Raw genomic sequence first — 15,756 nt, 5'->3', positions numbered from 1 at the left:
TTGCTGGCGGCACGGGCACTCGCAGCGGCTCCTCTTGTAGTCCTGTCTGCTTGAGACATTTCATCTGTGCTGTATGTTGCACATACAGTACATTTGACCATAAAGTTGTACTTGACTTGATAATATTAACACGTCTTTCAGGGATATACAGTATCATTGCTTTGCACAAAACACTGACACAACTAAAAGGTATGGTATCCCTTTTTTTGGAGTCATTGTGGAAGCACCTCATCCCAAAATAAATGCGCTTTTAAGTTGGACAGGCATGTTTGTCTTATCTTAACTAACAGATGATGCTATGTAGCCTTAAGCAACGAGAAGCTCATCAATTTGCTTGCATCTGTGTGATAAATTCCTTATACCCCTCTTGCACTCAATGACAGGGAAGAGGTTTTTGTCATGAATAGGAGACCGATCTACTATTCTGTTTGAGATGTGAAAACATACTTTTGGCATTTCCAAATATGAATCACCCATGACGACACACCCCTCTTTCAGCCAAGGTCCAATTTACTTGCCATAAAGTGTAGATTTACTGCCATGAACAAAGTCCATCCATCTATCACTTCTGTGGTGTCGATTTGATAAATAATGACTTGAATGTTATTTCCGCTCTGCATTTACAGTAGTTGTATGTCAAATACATATAGAGCGTTCTGCAATTTCCTGCCCTGTGCTGCTTGGACTTGTAGTGTCTTTTTAGCACTCAGCCTTGACAGACCTACCTTTTTAAAGATGGCAGGGTAATGGAGGTTGAGATAATAGCGTGAGTCTGTAAAACACTACCCGGGTGTGAGAAGTGGACTGACTGGTCGGGCGCTTGAACCCCTAGCTCGATCTTTCAACATGTCGAAATGTCCTGGACAAAAGCACTGAAGCCTCGATAAGGTTCGTACCCTGAATGGTGACCATGTTTCAAAGGAGGCAGTTTTTCAATTCAAGTCAGTTTCGCTGAATACAAAGTACTGTACATAGAATGTCTAAATGGTCATATAGTGTTATGATTTATGAAGTTGCCATTTACCTTTCTCCTTTTCCTGATTTACTTACAAGCATAATCTCCTAAATCCAGAAGTAATCGTGTAATCCATGATGCTTGCTTCGTGAGGTGGCCTCAGCACTCTGCAGCATAGCATACTGGTGGTTAAGGTTGCCAAGTTTGTAGTTTATACTTTCCTGTACTTCTTTCAAAAACAGTCACACAGTCTATAAAATTGCAGTTAAAATTGCTACTTTCATTTATAGTAATATTGATTCGTCATTGCTTCACAGCTGATTTAAGATAAGATAAGATAAGATATCCTTTTCGTCCCACACTGGGGAAATTTTATGTTAGCATTTCATTTTTAAGAATTAATAGATTCTAGTGGAGCAGCATGGTGATTGACTGGTTAACACATCCATCTCACAGTACAGAGGTGCAGGGTTCCTGTGTGGAGTTTGAATGTTCTCCCCATGCTTGTGTGGGTTTTCTCTGGGTACTCCGGTTTCCCCCCACGTTCTAAAAACATGCATGGCCAGGTTAATGGAACACTCTAAATTGTCACTAGGTAGTATTGTGAGTGCGAATGGTTGTGGCAATCCGTTCAGGGTGTCCTTCGCCTACTGCCCAAAAACAGCTGGGATATGCTCCAGCATCCCCGCGACCCTTGTGTGGATCAACAGATTAGAAAATGGATGGATGGATGGATGGATAGTTTCCGGTGTCGATATAATAAATGATTCATTATTGTATATTAAAAGTACGGTATATTCTCTGGGGTCTGCTGAAGCCAGGGCTCCTTTAGCATTCGCCTATGTCGCTTAACGGGCAAGCTGGCCCTGCCATGCCCACCAGTACATGTTGATGCCCAAATATTGTGAGAAAGACTGTGATCTGCTGCATTTGTTTGCTGCAATTGTGTATGTAGTTTGACCAAGCAAATGAAAACAGGACGGAAAGCTGCGAGGGATTTTGTCATTGTGCCAGAGGTTGTGAAATGGTGTTCTTCATTCATCGACATGCTTTCACAACTTCTGCACTGGAGTCCTCCCTAGAGGATCGAACCTCTTGTTCATGGTCCAAATAAAAGACATTTTATGGGTGTGTGTTTGTCCAAGACTGAGGCTGTAACCAAGGGTTGAAGGATTTTTTTTGGGGCGGGGGACCCATGTACTGTTTGCTTTGTAGGAGTGTCTGTATTACAGCCTATATTACAGTGTGATGCATCACTGTAATTAAGTCAACAGTGAACACATATTTTATTTTCCACTACACAGACATTTCTTGAAATAATCGGTTAATCGTTTACTAATTTAAAGCTGTCAGTGCGAATAAGATGATGGGTTCACATTTCCTTAAAAGGCACCACACAAGATGACCTATGGGTATCTCAGCACGGCTCCAATATTTTTTTTCTCCTGGGGCGAAAGCGGGCCTTGACTGATCCATAAAGAACTGAGAAAAAAATGTATACATACAGTATATTTTAGAATATCAAATAAAATAACCTGTAATTGACATGGACTGTAGCTGAACCTGAAGCAGCCTCGCAAGTGTGTATCAAGCTAGTAAACATTTGCGTTCACCAGTATGCAAAAATTAGCTCTCAGCTTCAAATGTGAGTAAACATCACTTCCTCTCGTCATATTTCTGAATTGTTGTTTATTTGGTGATAGTTAATCATCAAACAATGCTAAATAATCAACAATAATCAGCTAAATATAATCTTGTAACCAACTTTAATGCAAAATACCGTCCATCTAATTATTTGATTTGTCGAGAGAATAATATATTCAATAGCCCTAGTGAAGAGTATTTTTGTAGCATGTCAGATATGTTTATGTGGTGTCCTGTGGCTCAGTCACCAATTTTTGGAGCATTTACAGTTACAATGGATGATGTACTCGAAAAGCTTCAATAATCTTATCATCTACATCACTGTTCTTTTCTCTCAAGCCTATGATACCTTATCTTCTAAAGAATTTTAATCGATTGAAAAAGAAAAATACTCGCGATTACATTCAAATTGAGGATAACTTTTCATGTCTCGTTGTGAACAGCCAGCGAACATCACCATTATGTAGAAGAACAGGCCAACTGTAGTTTGCGAGCAAGGCACATTTTAGCACTCTTGCTTCAGCTAATGGTATCAGACATCCTAGAATCTCTGTGAAATTTTGGTTAAAATATGAATATTCTTGTAAGCTTGTTGAAAAATTCTCATTATTATTATTTATTATTTAGGTGCCGCGTTGGCGTTCACCAGAAATGATTTGTTTTAGTCTTTACCATTAGCAATGTGGATTCTCCTTTTTTATTGCAATGTTTAACATATTCAAAGCTCACAATCCCCTCACTAACATATCCCAAGGGAGGTATTACCAAGCAATGGAATATGGCCACATGAAAGCTCCTCCCACCATCATTCAATTTAATGTTACTTTCGGTCAGGGTCTTTCAAACAGTCTTAATGGCAATTGCATACAATCATCAGCTTTGTATTTATTTGTAAATAGTGCCCCGGTATTGATTGAGGAGTGATTTAATTTTTTCGTTTTTCTCATCTTATTCCAGTCACCTGATGTCTGTGTGACTGTGTTCATAAAATATACTGAGACATTGAATATACTTTGTCATAGAAATTAAATTACTCCCTTGTCTTTTATTGAACATGGTTCACATTGAGCCAACGAATCATTGTAACAGGATAGAATTGTGAAATTTGCATGTCTGGGTATGTATTGTATTTTTTTTTAATACAATCATAAATGGCTTTATAGCTTTGTGGAAAAGAAATCCTGAATAAGCGTTTCAGATAGTGGATGGATGTTGTGACAAATGCTACTTGCTGGACGTGTGGCGGTGGACTATAGTACAGAAAATATGTTGGTTTCTGTGAAATTGAATGGTTGGTTCAATGTCAGGTAGCTCTCATTGGCTGCAATTGAATGAGGTTTGTAGGTCATAGCTGCAGTCAGCATTGATTTGGAGCAAAATGACAATTGTGCACTGTGTCTAACTAACATATATGCAAATAATTGGTTAGTGTGTCAATACTGAAACCAAAGAGAGATAATTTAATAATGTGATATTTCTGGTGTGCTGTTCTTGCCATTAAGTTTGGAGGAATACTTTCATTTTAGTCCCCTTTTCATGAAAGATTTCTGTCGTTACAACTGAATCGACGGTACCACTGCTGGTTGTAAAATTCTCAACGATCATTTGATCTCTAATTACCGCCTCTATTTTTGTGTTGGGTAGTTTGACACGTTGCTGTCTGTTGTTGGGGAGACAGAATTGTCACTTTCCCTCTACAATGGATATCATAAGTTCGGGTTCTGTTGGAGATGGGACTCATTCACAGTTAATGTCAGTGCTTTGCAGCGTACCGTGTCTGGTTCCTCTTTAGCAAGCTACACACTTGCGCTACTCTTATGTTAAATTACTCACGTTAGTAGCCAGCCCACATATTCTGCTCTGAAAAGCCACATCTTGATTCACCATTCTGAACTGTACTTTGATAAACTGAACGTTAACACTTGGAGAAAATGTGGTTTATTAGGGGGTGGTTGTTCCAGTTAAGGTTTGAAGTTCAGCATTTAGTTTTGGTGGTTAGGGAATGGGGTATGTTATATCAATGCCTCACAAAGATAGCTGTACTAAAGTGTGTTGTTGGTGTTGACTGATGTTATCTGCCTACTCCGGAGGGAAATCTATGCTGTGCTGCCAACATCAGAGAGGTTCGCCTCCTTCATCTCTTTTCTTTTTTTTTTCTTTTTCTTCAGCCTTTGTCGCTGATATTCCTTCCTTTGACGCATTTCCAGATTGTCTGCACCACAAAGCGCTGTGGGTCCAACCTGGAGCATAGGAAGTCTTCTCTTCTGCTTTTTTTTTTTTTTTTTTTTTTTTAGCGCTGTAAATGAACTTCATACCCACCTCTTGATGACATTCTTGCAGTTTTGTCTCTAACTTCTATGTTCTGTGCTAATGAAATTTACCAAGAAACCGTGGCCAGCATACAGGCTACCTCTCACACAAAGACCTCCCCCCTGCTGTGTCTGACTGGTATGCTGATGATTGATTGTGATTGTTCTTTATCTTTATAAACAAAACACACAGCGTTCTGACAGAACACCCGGCAGACTGATACTCTTCTCCAAGGAAACTCCTTGATCTGCTTTATCAGCATCCAGTGGATGGAAGTACTGATATCCATTCAGTGCTGAGTGTCAACCGGTTTCACGCAGGTTTAATCGAGCTGTTTTATAAAAGAAACAAAATAATAATGTCCATGTCTTTATTCAAAATGTGACATTTTTTGTTTGTTTGTTTGTTTGTTTTTTTATTGAACATAAAACATATACAGTAATAATTTGACAGAAATTAAGGTAGATAAAAAAGTAAAAAGAAAGAAATCAGTCTTCATTCAATTCTTTCACATTGACAAACAACATTCACTTTTTCAAGAAGGGATGGGTTGATTTGCAGTGAAATATTTCCTGTGTATGTGCCACAGCTGAAAAGGGTCCAGATGAAACATTTGCTGTACTTCCTGAGTTTCTGCAATGATTTGGGCATAACTGTCGGCCATCGTGCGACGTTCAGGGAAGCAAAACCTCATTGACATTCTCAGGCAAGACTTTCATGTGTGGCTTGTAGTCAAAAGGCAGTGTTTGTATTTACAAATGTGCGTATGACTCTCCCTCAATTGTTACCATAGAAACCAATTGTGGGAATCATGACGGTTTGACAATTAGACTGTAAATGGAGAGCAGACACAGATGTGCTGAATGGTGTCTATCTGTCGGTGTCTCTTTATTGGGGTTCAGGATGTTTCACTGACATCGATCAGTTTATTATTGCGCTCGGAGTCAAACGGATTCACCACTACAGCCAAAACAAGATCACTAAGAACAATTCTGTGTTTGGATCAGAGTAAAATTGCAGTTTAACAAACTTCTGTTGTACGTTTTCTAATTATGTTTTAAAAGGTGTAGTCCAGGTTATTTTCAATCAAATCATGAATGAATGCTTCTTGGCATGTATTTTGTTTTCTCTTGATACAAATGCCTCTGTAATTTATTTTAAAGGTCAGATTGAAGCTATCTACTGTACCGGTATTTGTTTTGAAAAGGAAATATCTGGCAGACCGGGATATTGAGCCATTGGCAAATACAATTAGGATTACAACATCTAAAACCACATGCTTTGTCCGATTGTTCTAGTTGGAATTGTTTCAAAGTTCACAGTTCTTTCTGGTCGCAGGTCTAAAGATCAGAATGCCACTTTTAATTACAGTATACGCAATTTTGGGACAAAGAGACTATAGAGTTGTTCAAATCCTCCTTGTAACAATGTCACGCTCTGTCACCATCTCAAGAACGTACAATGACCTTTCAAGGCAGATTGTCTGCATAGGAATGTTAAGTGTGTGCGTTTCATGTATGCTTGATCATCCTCGTGTTTCCTGGTTAGACAGACTACCGGTAGTTCTGCAAACTCTGAATGCGTTCAAGCAACAACAAAGAAGTTAGTTTGTAAAGTAACATTCCATCGTCAGTCAAGGACAGGAGATGTTCAGCAGAGAATTTCAGTAAATAGTTTTTTTTCTGTCTAAAGACAAGAGTTTTCTCAGTCTCATGCATTTTTATCCTGATGAGTCAAGAGAAGAGGTTGTTTGTCTTCTGTATCACTTCCTTTAAAGTGCTGCTCACACTGTGTATTTACTGCTTAAATAGCATATATTTACAGGAAAAGACTCATCATTTTCCACTCTATTTTTTTCTCTCAGGCTCTTGCGTCCCATCGAGCATACCTCCTGACTGCACGCATTCCCACCAAGGTAAGAGGAGCAAAGTTGATGTTAAACTGTTCTTCCCATGAATATATGAGAAGTATTGAATAGGCGCCGGCACACCCGCGACCCACGTGATGGTAAGCGGCTCGGATAACCGATGGATGGATGTCTTTATTTCGGTGCATGTGGACATTGTGTATCTTTATAAAATGCCATTGACAATTACTTGAATGATGTGTAGCTACATGTGCGTGCATGCTTTATGTGTCCCCAAAGCTGTTTGGAAAGTCTGTTTTTTTTGTTTTGTTTTTTCATTTATATATGCTGCTATACGAATAAATATGCATCACCGGAATATAAGCCATAGGATCAACCAAACTATGACAAGCCCAGAAAATGCAGTACTTTAACACCCGTCAAGTATCTTAATTGTCACAGCTACCTGTTAGGAAACAAAACACAAATGCAACACAAACTATCCTATTCTGTTGTCATATTTACCTAGGGCAGTGACCAATCTTCACTTTGCACAGCATGTTTTTTTTGTTTTTTTGTTTTTTTGTTTTTTTAAGCCAAGCAAGTAGACAAACACATGTTTAAGTCTGCACCTGTTATAGTTTCAGATTATGTTTTGTTCAATGTCATGTCAGTGGTTATTAAAATTAGTTGAGTCGTCCTTCAGGAATACATTGAACAGTGTTGGAGTTCAGGATTAGGGTTGGCTAGAGCCTTGCCAACAGATCACTTTTACTGATTAGAATCCCTCAAGGGGGAATTCAGTTTGTACTCTGTATTGTATATATTAACCACACACAGAACCAGATCACACGCATGCAGGTGGATTCCAAAGTCAGAAGCCCACATCTCACTGAGTGTCGCAGGTTTGCGATTGTGTGCGCACGTAGAGAATGTTAATTACCCGTCAAGGTTAATTTAAGGTCAAAAACGGTCGCAGAGATGTTCTCCCAACAGTTTTAATGGTTGTAAACAGTTTATTCTTTTCACAGTGAAATTTAGAACATGTTGAAAATTTCCTGGTGATAAGAAATGCTGTTTGCGACCATTAAAATTGTTGGTTAATGTGTGACGAACAGCTTCGCAACTCTTTGTAACCTTGAACGACCCTTGACGAAAAATCAACATTCGGGTCGAGCGCAAACATCAGATACCTGCTTCAGTCTTTATAGAGGACCAACTGCCGCCCAATTTTCCTTACTTTGTGTTTTGAGCATTGTCCTCTGAGTGCTATAACCATAGCCTCATTGCTTTTAGAGTTCCAGGAAATACTTAACTGTAGTGCCTCAAATCTTTCCATTTAATATCTTGCCCTTGGGGACAGTTTAGAAGTTATTGATTGGTCGCATTACAAGTCATGTAGTGTTTAGCCCATAGTCAGTCACATTGACACTCTTTTGTTCACATTTCACGAATGTTTATTGAGGCTGCGGAATGGTTCTTTTGTTTGTCCGCTATCCTGACACTTCCAAGGAGAGAATCTACACCCCCTGAGTTAGACCACTTGTGTTCCGATGTCCTTTAAGACTTTCATTCCTTATTTTCACTCTCATCCTCACCACTTTTTCCTCAATCCAGATTACTTCTTGCCCCCCCCATCTCCCCCCGCGCTCAGTTGTGTGTCGAAGGTCAGCAGGGATAACCTACACTGTCTCATTCTGAAGAGCAGGTTGCATTAAAAGAACGATGTCTGCCTGCAGCTGAGGATTATGTTTTGCTCCAGTTTCCTGTGTGTGGATTTACTTTTTCATGTGGTTGTGTGAGTAGCGTGTTTAGCATGACCAAATGTCCAGCAGTATTTATTTTACCGCGATGAAAAACTAATCATTTGTTTCATACAAATGTGTTGGTTGTATTTTACGATTTTGCTCATATCACAGTGACATAGAGCAAATAAAAAATATTCCTGACTGTAAGCAAGGGGGTGTTCAGATAAGGATTTTAAGGATAATGGACCTCGCTGTTTATTTAAGTACCACACAGGTCCGCAAATAATAATAATAATAATACATTTTATTTGTGGGCGCCTTTCTATAGCTAAAATGCAAGTATAATTGACGCCCACTGAAATGTATTAGGGGAAAAAAAACGGGGGGGAGTTGTTGTTTTTTTTAACACCCCAAAAATTCTTCCAAAAATGCTGACAAACCTCACTATGGCGTTTCCATGAAAAATGGGAGTTGGCTCCCAATCTCAAATGAAATGAAAAAAAAAGAACAATTAAATGTTATTGGGGGTGACGGGCTATCCACAAATAGGTGAATCTGTGCGTGCCAAACCACTATAATATATAGCTTGATTAAAAATGAAGTCTTGCTGCACTGATTTAAAAAGAGCTGATTGCTACAATATATCTTGGGGCATTGAATTTTTTGGGTCAAACAGCACAGTATTTAATATGCATCTGATTTCCAGTGTTGTATTTTAAGGACAAAAGAAGAGCTGGATTGAATATGTGTTGCTGCTTTGAGTAGAGTGCAAAATCTTGATGGAGAGGTATTGTGATGCACTAACCCACCCCCAACCCCACATTCACTTTCTGCTTGTATTCCCATGTCTTTAAATATCCCCTCTGGCTCATTCTGACATGGTCAATGGGCTTTTCTGGTTTAGCACATCTCAGATTCCTCAAAGAATCTCTTTGCAAACACAAATGTTGTCCCACCTGTTTTTTGACACTCAATTGCTTTTGGTTTTTTTTTTGTGTTTGTGTGTTTTTTAAATTTTAATTTAAATGTATGCTGCTTATATTTGGGCAGCATTTATCAAAATCTATATTTTCCCTTTAAACTGATCTTTTTGCCTTCAGTAGTGGCAGCTGGGCAACGGACAAATGAGTGAGCCATAAAAACGCTAATGCGTTTGGTCATCTCTCAGCAGGATGTTTGGTTATTTTCTGTCAGCTTCTGTGTGTCAGCATGTTCCTGTAACATTGGCTGGAAATCAGTTGAGCTACTATGGTAACAATATGGAGCACATATTGTGGCCTGCTCGTAATAGTTAGCAAGTAATATACTGTAGTACCATAGACGTTTACTCTTCACGTTTACTTTCTGCTGGTGGTTTTTGGTTCCTGCGACTGGTTTTATGAGCTTAATGCAAAATGCTGTCTGCATTGGTGTGTCACTTTTGATCTGTCTGTAATCTTAGGGTCAATTAGAGTTGGATGCTACAAAGAAATGTGTGTGTTTGTGTGCGCTGCCTTCGATAAATGAAAACCACTCGCTGGTGACGGCGTGAGTGAGGCAATCCCAAAATTCGGGGGAGGGGGATGACCAAAACATGTGCCTAGCAAATTAATCTTTTAGATGACAATGTGACTTCACACTTAATCATTTTTATGGACAAAACAAAAAGTTTCCCTGGATTGGATCGGTATGCCATAATCAACCAATGAATTAGAAAAAAAACAACCATAACAAGAAAACCAAAAAAAGAAACACTTGAATCAGAATTTCCCCTTGTTATTCTGGAAGACTTGTTCAGTACAGGAGCTGTTGTCCTCCTTAAACATTACCCCGATTAATCATTGCTTGAGATTACAAACGTCACTTAAAGTTCCACCATATTAGTAATCTTATGATATTGTCCACATAAAAAAATGATGGAATGCCTATTATAATGTTTTGTAGTACAATTTCTGCCCTGTAGACAAAACAGTGGTGAGCAGCACAGACCTTTCTACAACACACAGACATATACACACAGTCGAGACAAAAAGCAGACAGTCTGTTTATCGTCTCCCCCCTCTCATCTGTGGGCCAATCCTCAGACATTCAACTCCCACCTGGAATTGTCTGTTCTGGCTTCCTGGCCTGCCTTCAGCTACTGTGTATGTGGAATGCAAGTGCGGGGATTCACTTGCTTACCTACAGTAATATAAATAGTCTCAGGCACAGAGACCCCCCCCCCCCCCCCATCATGTTGAGGATTAATTTTCTTTTGTCTTTTTTTTGGGTGTACAAAAGTAGACTGCTGCTTTTATTGTATTTCACCTGAAACACAATATTATGATACTGAAACACTTCTTTTCACAGTATGATGACATGGTAGAGAAATAAAAATGCTTTCAAATTTAAGTTTGATTTATTTTTTGTGGTGGCCTACTCCCCGTCCTCATGTGTGCAGCCAAATTTAGAGGAGTCACTGATTCGAACATGTACAAACACAGACTATAGGCCCTTTTACTTTCTGTTTTACTTGCTTGCCACTTGTCGGATAAATCTAAATCACCTTGCAATTCCTAATTCAAATACCATTAACCAAATGCCATACTGAAACCCCATTTTATTTTAGGGCTAAGGTCGTGTGAACAAGAGAAACCTGAAAGGATCTTTGAATCCTCTTAATTATGGACAAGACATTATTTTACGCACATTTTTCAGGCGGTCAATTGCTGCCATGTCTTGTTATCGAGACAACTGTCACACTGCATGCACTCAAAAATTGTCATAATTCACACACAAACATTGCATTCATGTGTGACCTTCGGAAAGTTTGTCTCCTTCATTTTCTACCATTATGTTTCACTCTTGTAAATATATTTTCCTCTCTTTTGTGTTTAGGTGGAACACTCCTTTAACTACTTGGAGATCCAGGGCATTACCTGTAATAAGGCAAAACAGGTACATAACATCTCATCTCAAGTACACAAAAGAAAAACAAAGCCGACTGTGTGGACATTTGGCATATCGATACGACATGCTACTGCTTTCTCAAACCCACGCAAGCCTGCAATTACCAGCCCTACTTCCACAAGGGAGAGCAGACATTTTTGTAACTGGGGAAGTGAGCAAGGGTCTGAGGGAGTATTTTTTACCACAAAAGCACAGTTTTACTTGGGGGATCAGTGTGTAAATATCTGACAACATAATTAAAATCAGTTTTTGTGTACCTCAAATGTATAAGAGAAAAAAGATCTGAAATCAACTTTCTCCATCTGGAGAGCTCATCACTTTGGCTTCATTTGAGCTGTCGGAATCATCTACTTTCCAACATGGGATAATCACTTTATTAAATTCTTGCTGCTCAACCTTTCTATCACTCATGCTTAAAGATGTCACTCCTCTTAATCTTTGGATTAATGATGTTGGCTATAAACCTCCTGGGATTATGCTAATTTTGACATGTAGCGGTGTGCATAATCATCATCGTAATTGGAGTGAAATGCTGTAACGGTTAGCCCATCTTGGAAAAGGTCATCAAATCTTCACTTGTGCTTTAATTATTTTAATTCTTTGGTGCATGGGCAGATGTGTGGATGTTACTGTGGCTAGATTAGTAGACCGCAATAGAAATGTTTATAAAATTCAAATGGATGACCTACAATTTTGCTGTAACAGTACTTAACTGATTTTTAAATCATTCTCTTTCAAAGGGGATAGGGCTCGGGGTGCATCTGAAAAAGTAGGACGCAGACAAGGAATTTCACTTCTTTCTTTCCTTTTAGCTGTTTGTGGAGTACGAGCGAGGCTCCTTCTCACTGAAGCTGCTGTCCACGGAGGAAGTCAACGAGGTGGTTGCGCATGTCGGAAACTGTCTGCTCAGAATATGTCCAGGTCTTTCACCTAGGTGAGTCTAATTACAGTCACAAACAAACTCCCAAATTATTGAGAGAAAGAAACATGATCATTGCATTCCCTTATTCACAAAACTGAGTTATGCTACATCAGCATGGTGTCTTAAGACATCGTCGTTTCATTTAGTCATGTAGCAAAAAGACTTTTTCAAAACATTTTTGTTTGTTTGTTTTGTTTTGCCCCCCCCCCCCCCCGCCCCCTGGGCAACGTTTTCACATTCGCAGTCAAGAGTGCTTTTGTGGGGTTTTTTTGTGCTTGAATCTCATTTGCATGGTGCATTTATTGGCCACTCCCAAACTTTGTTTTGACTTTTTAGTTTTGTTTTTGTGTTTGTAGAGGGTTCTCTCCAGGTACTCCGGCTTCCTCCCACTTTCTGAAAACATGCACGTTTTGTCTTTTGAACACATAATTCTTCATAAATGTGAATATAAGTGTGAATGATTGTCTGTATGTGCTGTGAGATTGCCTGGTGACCACTCCAGGGCACACTGCTCCATCACCCCGACTATCCTTAGTTATGACTTTGAATAATAACTCTTGGAATGAGTATATAGACAAACACGTCTTACTGAATCATACTCTTGCTCTCTTCTCATGCCAGTAAAGTGATGAAGAAGCTCAACATGGAGCCTGCTGACAGACTGACCTCGCTGCAGACGTTGTGGGAAAGCAACAAACCTGCTGACCCGGGGCCATGTGGTAGGGATCACGGATGTCACAGGCCTCAGAATGTCATACTCAAAACAAAAAAAAAGGACTGGACGAACAGATCAAATGTGAAAGTGAAGCTTTGAGGCATTGTGCTTTTTAGTCCTTGTATTTAATCCTCTTTTTTTTACTCTGTCTTGTGCTGCAGGTGGCTTTTCTCAGATGTATAAGTGTGTTTGTGACTGGCTGTCACTGCCATACAGGGAAGAGGTTCAGTGGGTCAGTATTATTTGAATCATCGTCAGTTACACAGGATTGATAACTAAAATAGCCATAGTAACGATACCAAGTGTGTCACCTTTTGTTCATGATATAAATTATTCAATTCTAAGATTGCGGATGTTTCTTCAAATAACTGACTTTAATGAACACATTTTCCCAGGATGTGGACACCATCTATTTGACACAGGATACCAGAGAGCTTAACTTGCAGGACTTCAGCCATTTAGAGAACAGGTGTGTGTTTACTGTCAAAGACTAATGTAAAATTTATGCACACAAAGTTCCCTAAATCATTTGGAGAGAATGGTGTGAGTGACCTTTTGTTCTTTTCTGTCTGTGTTCCTCAGGGACTTGGTGGCCATAATTGCAGTGCTCGAGTTCAACCAGTGGTTCACCAAACTCACCACGAAGGACTACAAGCTGGTAAGCTCCCTCTCTCTCTTACCACTGATAATCTTTTTTTGGTGCGGGAACTCTAAACAACAATTGTTGTCATTTTTCTGAAGTTGACCTTGAATCAGACGTCCCTCCATTATGTCCACAAATAGTGAAAGGTCAGCAATCATCGGGCGAATTGCATTTTTGACTTCAGTGTCTTTCCCTACTCAGTCATCAGTTAAAAGGAATCACTGTTTAGTGCTACACCCGATGAAGTTTATAGTGCTGTCTCAATGGTTTTGGTAAAAGCATTATTAAAACGATTGTTAAACTGGGAGGTCATTATACTCTTAAATTATTTCAGTTTATTAGCAGCGGCTCCTCTTGTTTTATGTCGAATGGGAAGAAATTTAATCTGTGCTGTATATTACACATACAGTACATTTGACAATAAAGCTTATCCAATCCAATAAAACTATCTTAACAGGTTAGAAATGTGATATTACTATTCATCCTCTCCAAGCCAGATAAAACAATTATCATCCTTGCTAAGGAAATCCTCTTTTAACGCATCTATTTGTGTTCATGGAAAATAAACCGTAAAATTCAATGGGACAAGAAAAATAGCATTTAAAACATAAATACAGTATATGTTTGCATTTGAAAACATTCCATACATGTATTTTTTTGTAATGGTATATTTGTAGTGTTTGATTTGCTACATGACCTTTCTTGTCTCCACAAAATTATGTAGCATTATGTTCTTTGTTTTACCATAACATCCCTCTTGTGCCATTTGACTCAGGATCAGTCAAATGTTCTCATGTGGTAAGACTCCCAAGATCAGAAGGAGACAAAGAGCCACCATGCCCCCCCTGCTGGTGTTCATTACCAGCTGTCTTGTCTTCAGGCTTCATGCTGTCTCACCAGTTAGCACACTCAGCTTCTTCAGTTCAAACAATTATCTCATGTCTTTGTCATTGTCAGTTCCTTTGTATTGCATTTAATCCCTTTCCTCACCACCATGCCATGCCCTGCATATTTAGGCTCAAACACTCACACTGTGCCTTTTCTATCCTAGTTTAGCCAGTATTAAATGCTCACCAAGAGCAGTGAAAAAAGAACAGCTTCACAAAGTCTTGATTGAATTATTGCCCCGGTCTGATCCCTCATTTTAACATGGAAATATGTCGCCAGAAAATCTCATCTTCCCGCCGACCACATTACTAGGCCCGTGGGACTTAATTTCCCATGATTCTTGGAAAACAAACCAGGAAGTATTTCTTGTTCTGGTATACTCTAACGAAAACAGACACTTGTTAGCAAGTACATGAAGTTGACAGCAAGAATGCAAACATGAGTGTGAAAGTAAATAAGAAGAAATTAAACTTTACGTTGACCTCTCGTCCCACCAAGCGCAATGATATTATCCCACATTGTAACATTTGAAACAGACTATGTTGCCATGATTTTCAGACACAGAAGCATGAAATAAACCTAGTTCCGATGTCACGAAAACAAATAGACACCTGCTTGCGATTAGAAGTAAATTAGAATGATGACGTGAATGTAATAGGAAGGGATTTGTATCAAAGATGATAAACTCAAAATCTATCATCTATCCATAAACAGGGCGCACCGTATTACAAGGCACACTGTCGATCTTTGAGGAAATTTAAAGATTTTACGTGTGCCTTATGGTACTAAATTTTATAAATCCATGACCATATTAGCGTCGTTTGAACAAAGTGCAGATGTGGGGTATATTTAAGCACTTAAAGGACTTTTTGTCAACTCAAGTTCTCTTTGCAGTTCTTAGCTGTTGCTGCTTGATGCTTCTGAGCAGAATCTCAGGGAAGCCATGTCTCTCACTGGAGTGAAGTAGCATCTGATTTGAAATGGAGTACTTGTGCACATATTCCTTGTCATCGTTTTCATTCTCTTTTTGTTATTGCTCTGTCAGAGCAAAATTTCCACTGATTATGAATGCTCACTCCACCTGAACTATACATACTGCCCCATGTTTCTGTTTGCTTGTTTCGTGTCACTTTTTGTGTGTAAGTTTCTATGCAGTT

At 39.1% G+C, this 15,756-nt stretch overlaps 1 protein-coding gene across 7 annotated transcripts in view; it reads left to right on the top strand.

The window, feature by feature from the left end:
• The window catches only part of LOC127600853 (F-actin-uncapping protein LRRC16A-like), a 692,893-nt gene that overhangs the window by 651,069 nt on the left and 26,068 nt on the right, over positions 1-15,756 (top strand). For all 7 annotated transcript variants that reach the window (XR_007962432.1, XM_052065699.1, XM_052065703.1 and 4 more), the window contains 7 exons: positions 6,774-6,824; positions 11,360-11,419; positions 12,244-12,365; positions 12,975-13,072; positions 13,230-13,300; positions 13,464-13,537; positions 13,651-13,726. Coding sequence is in view for 6 of the 7 variants with exons in the window: in XM_052065699.1 (XP_051921659.1) it covers positions 6,774-6,824; positions 11,360-11,419; positions 12,244-12,365; positions 12,975-13,072; positions 13,230-13,300; positions 13,464-13,537; positions 13,651-13,726 (552 nt within the window). In the remaining variant the exon portion in view is untranslated. The remainder of the gene's footprint in view (positions 1-6,773; positions 6,825-11,359; positions 11,420-12,243; positions 12,366-12,974; positions 13,073-13,229; positions 13,301-13,463; positions 13,538-13,650; positions 13,727-15,756) is intronic.

The sequence above is a fragment of the Hippocampus zosterae genome, chromosome 5 (genome assembly GCF_025434085.1).
Source record: "Hippocampus zosterae strain Florida chromosome 5, ASM2543408v3, whole genome shotgun sequence".
Lineage (NCBI taxonomy): Eukaryota > Metazoa > Chordata > Actinopteri > Syngnathiformes > Syngnathidae > Hippocampus > Hippocampus zosterae.
The sequence above is the reverse complement of the archived record's forward strand: the minus strand, read 5'-3'. Positions and strand labels throughout refer to the sequence as shown.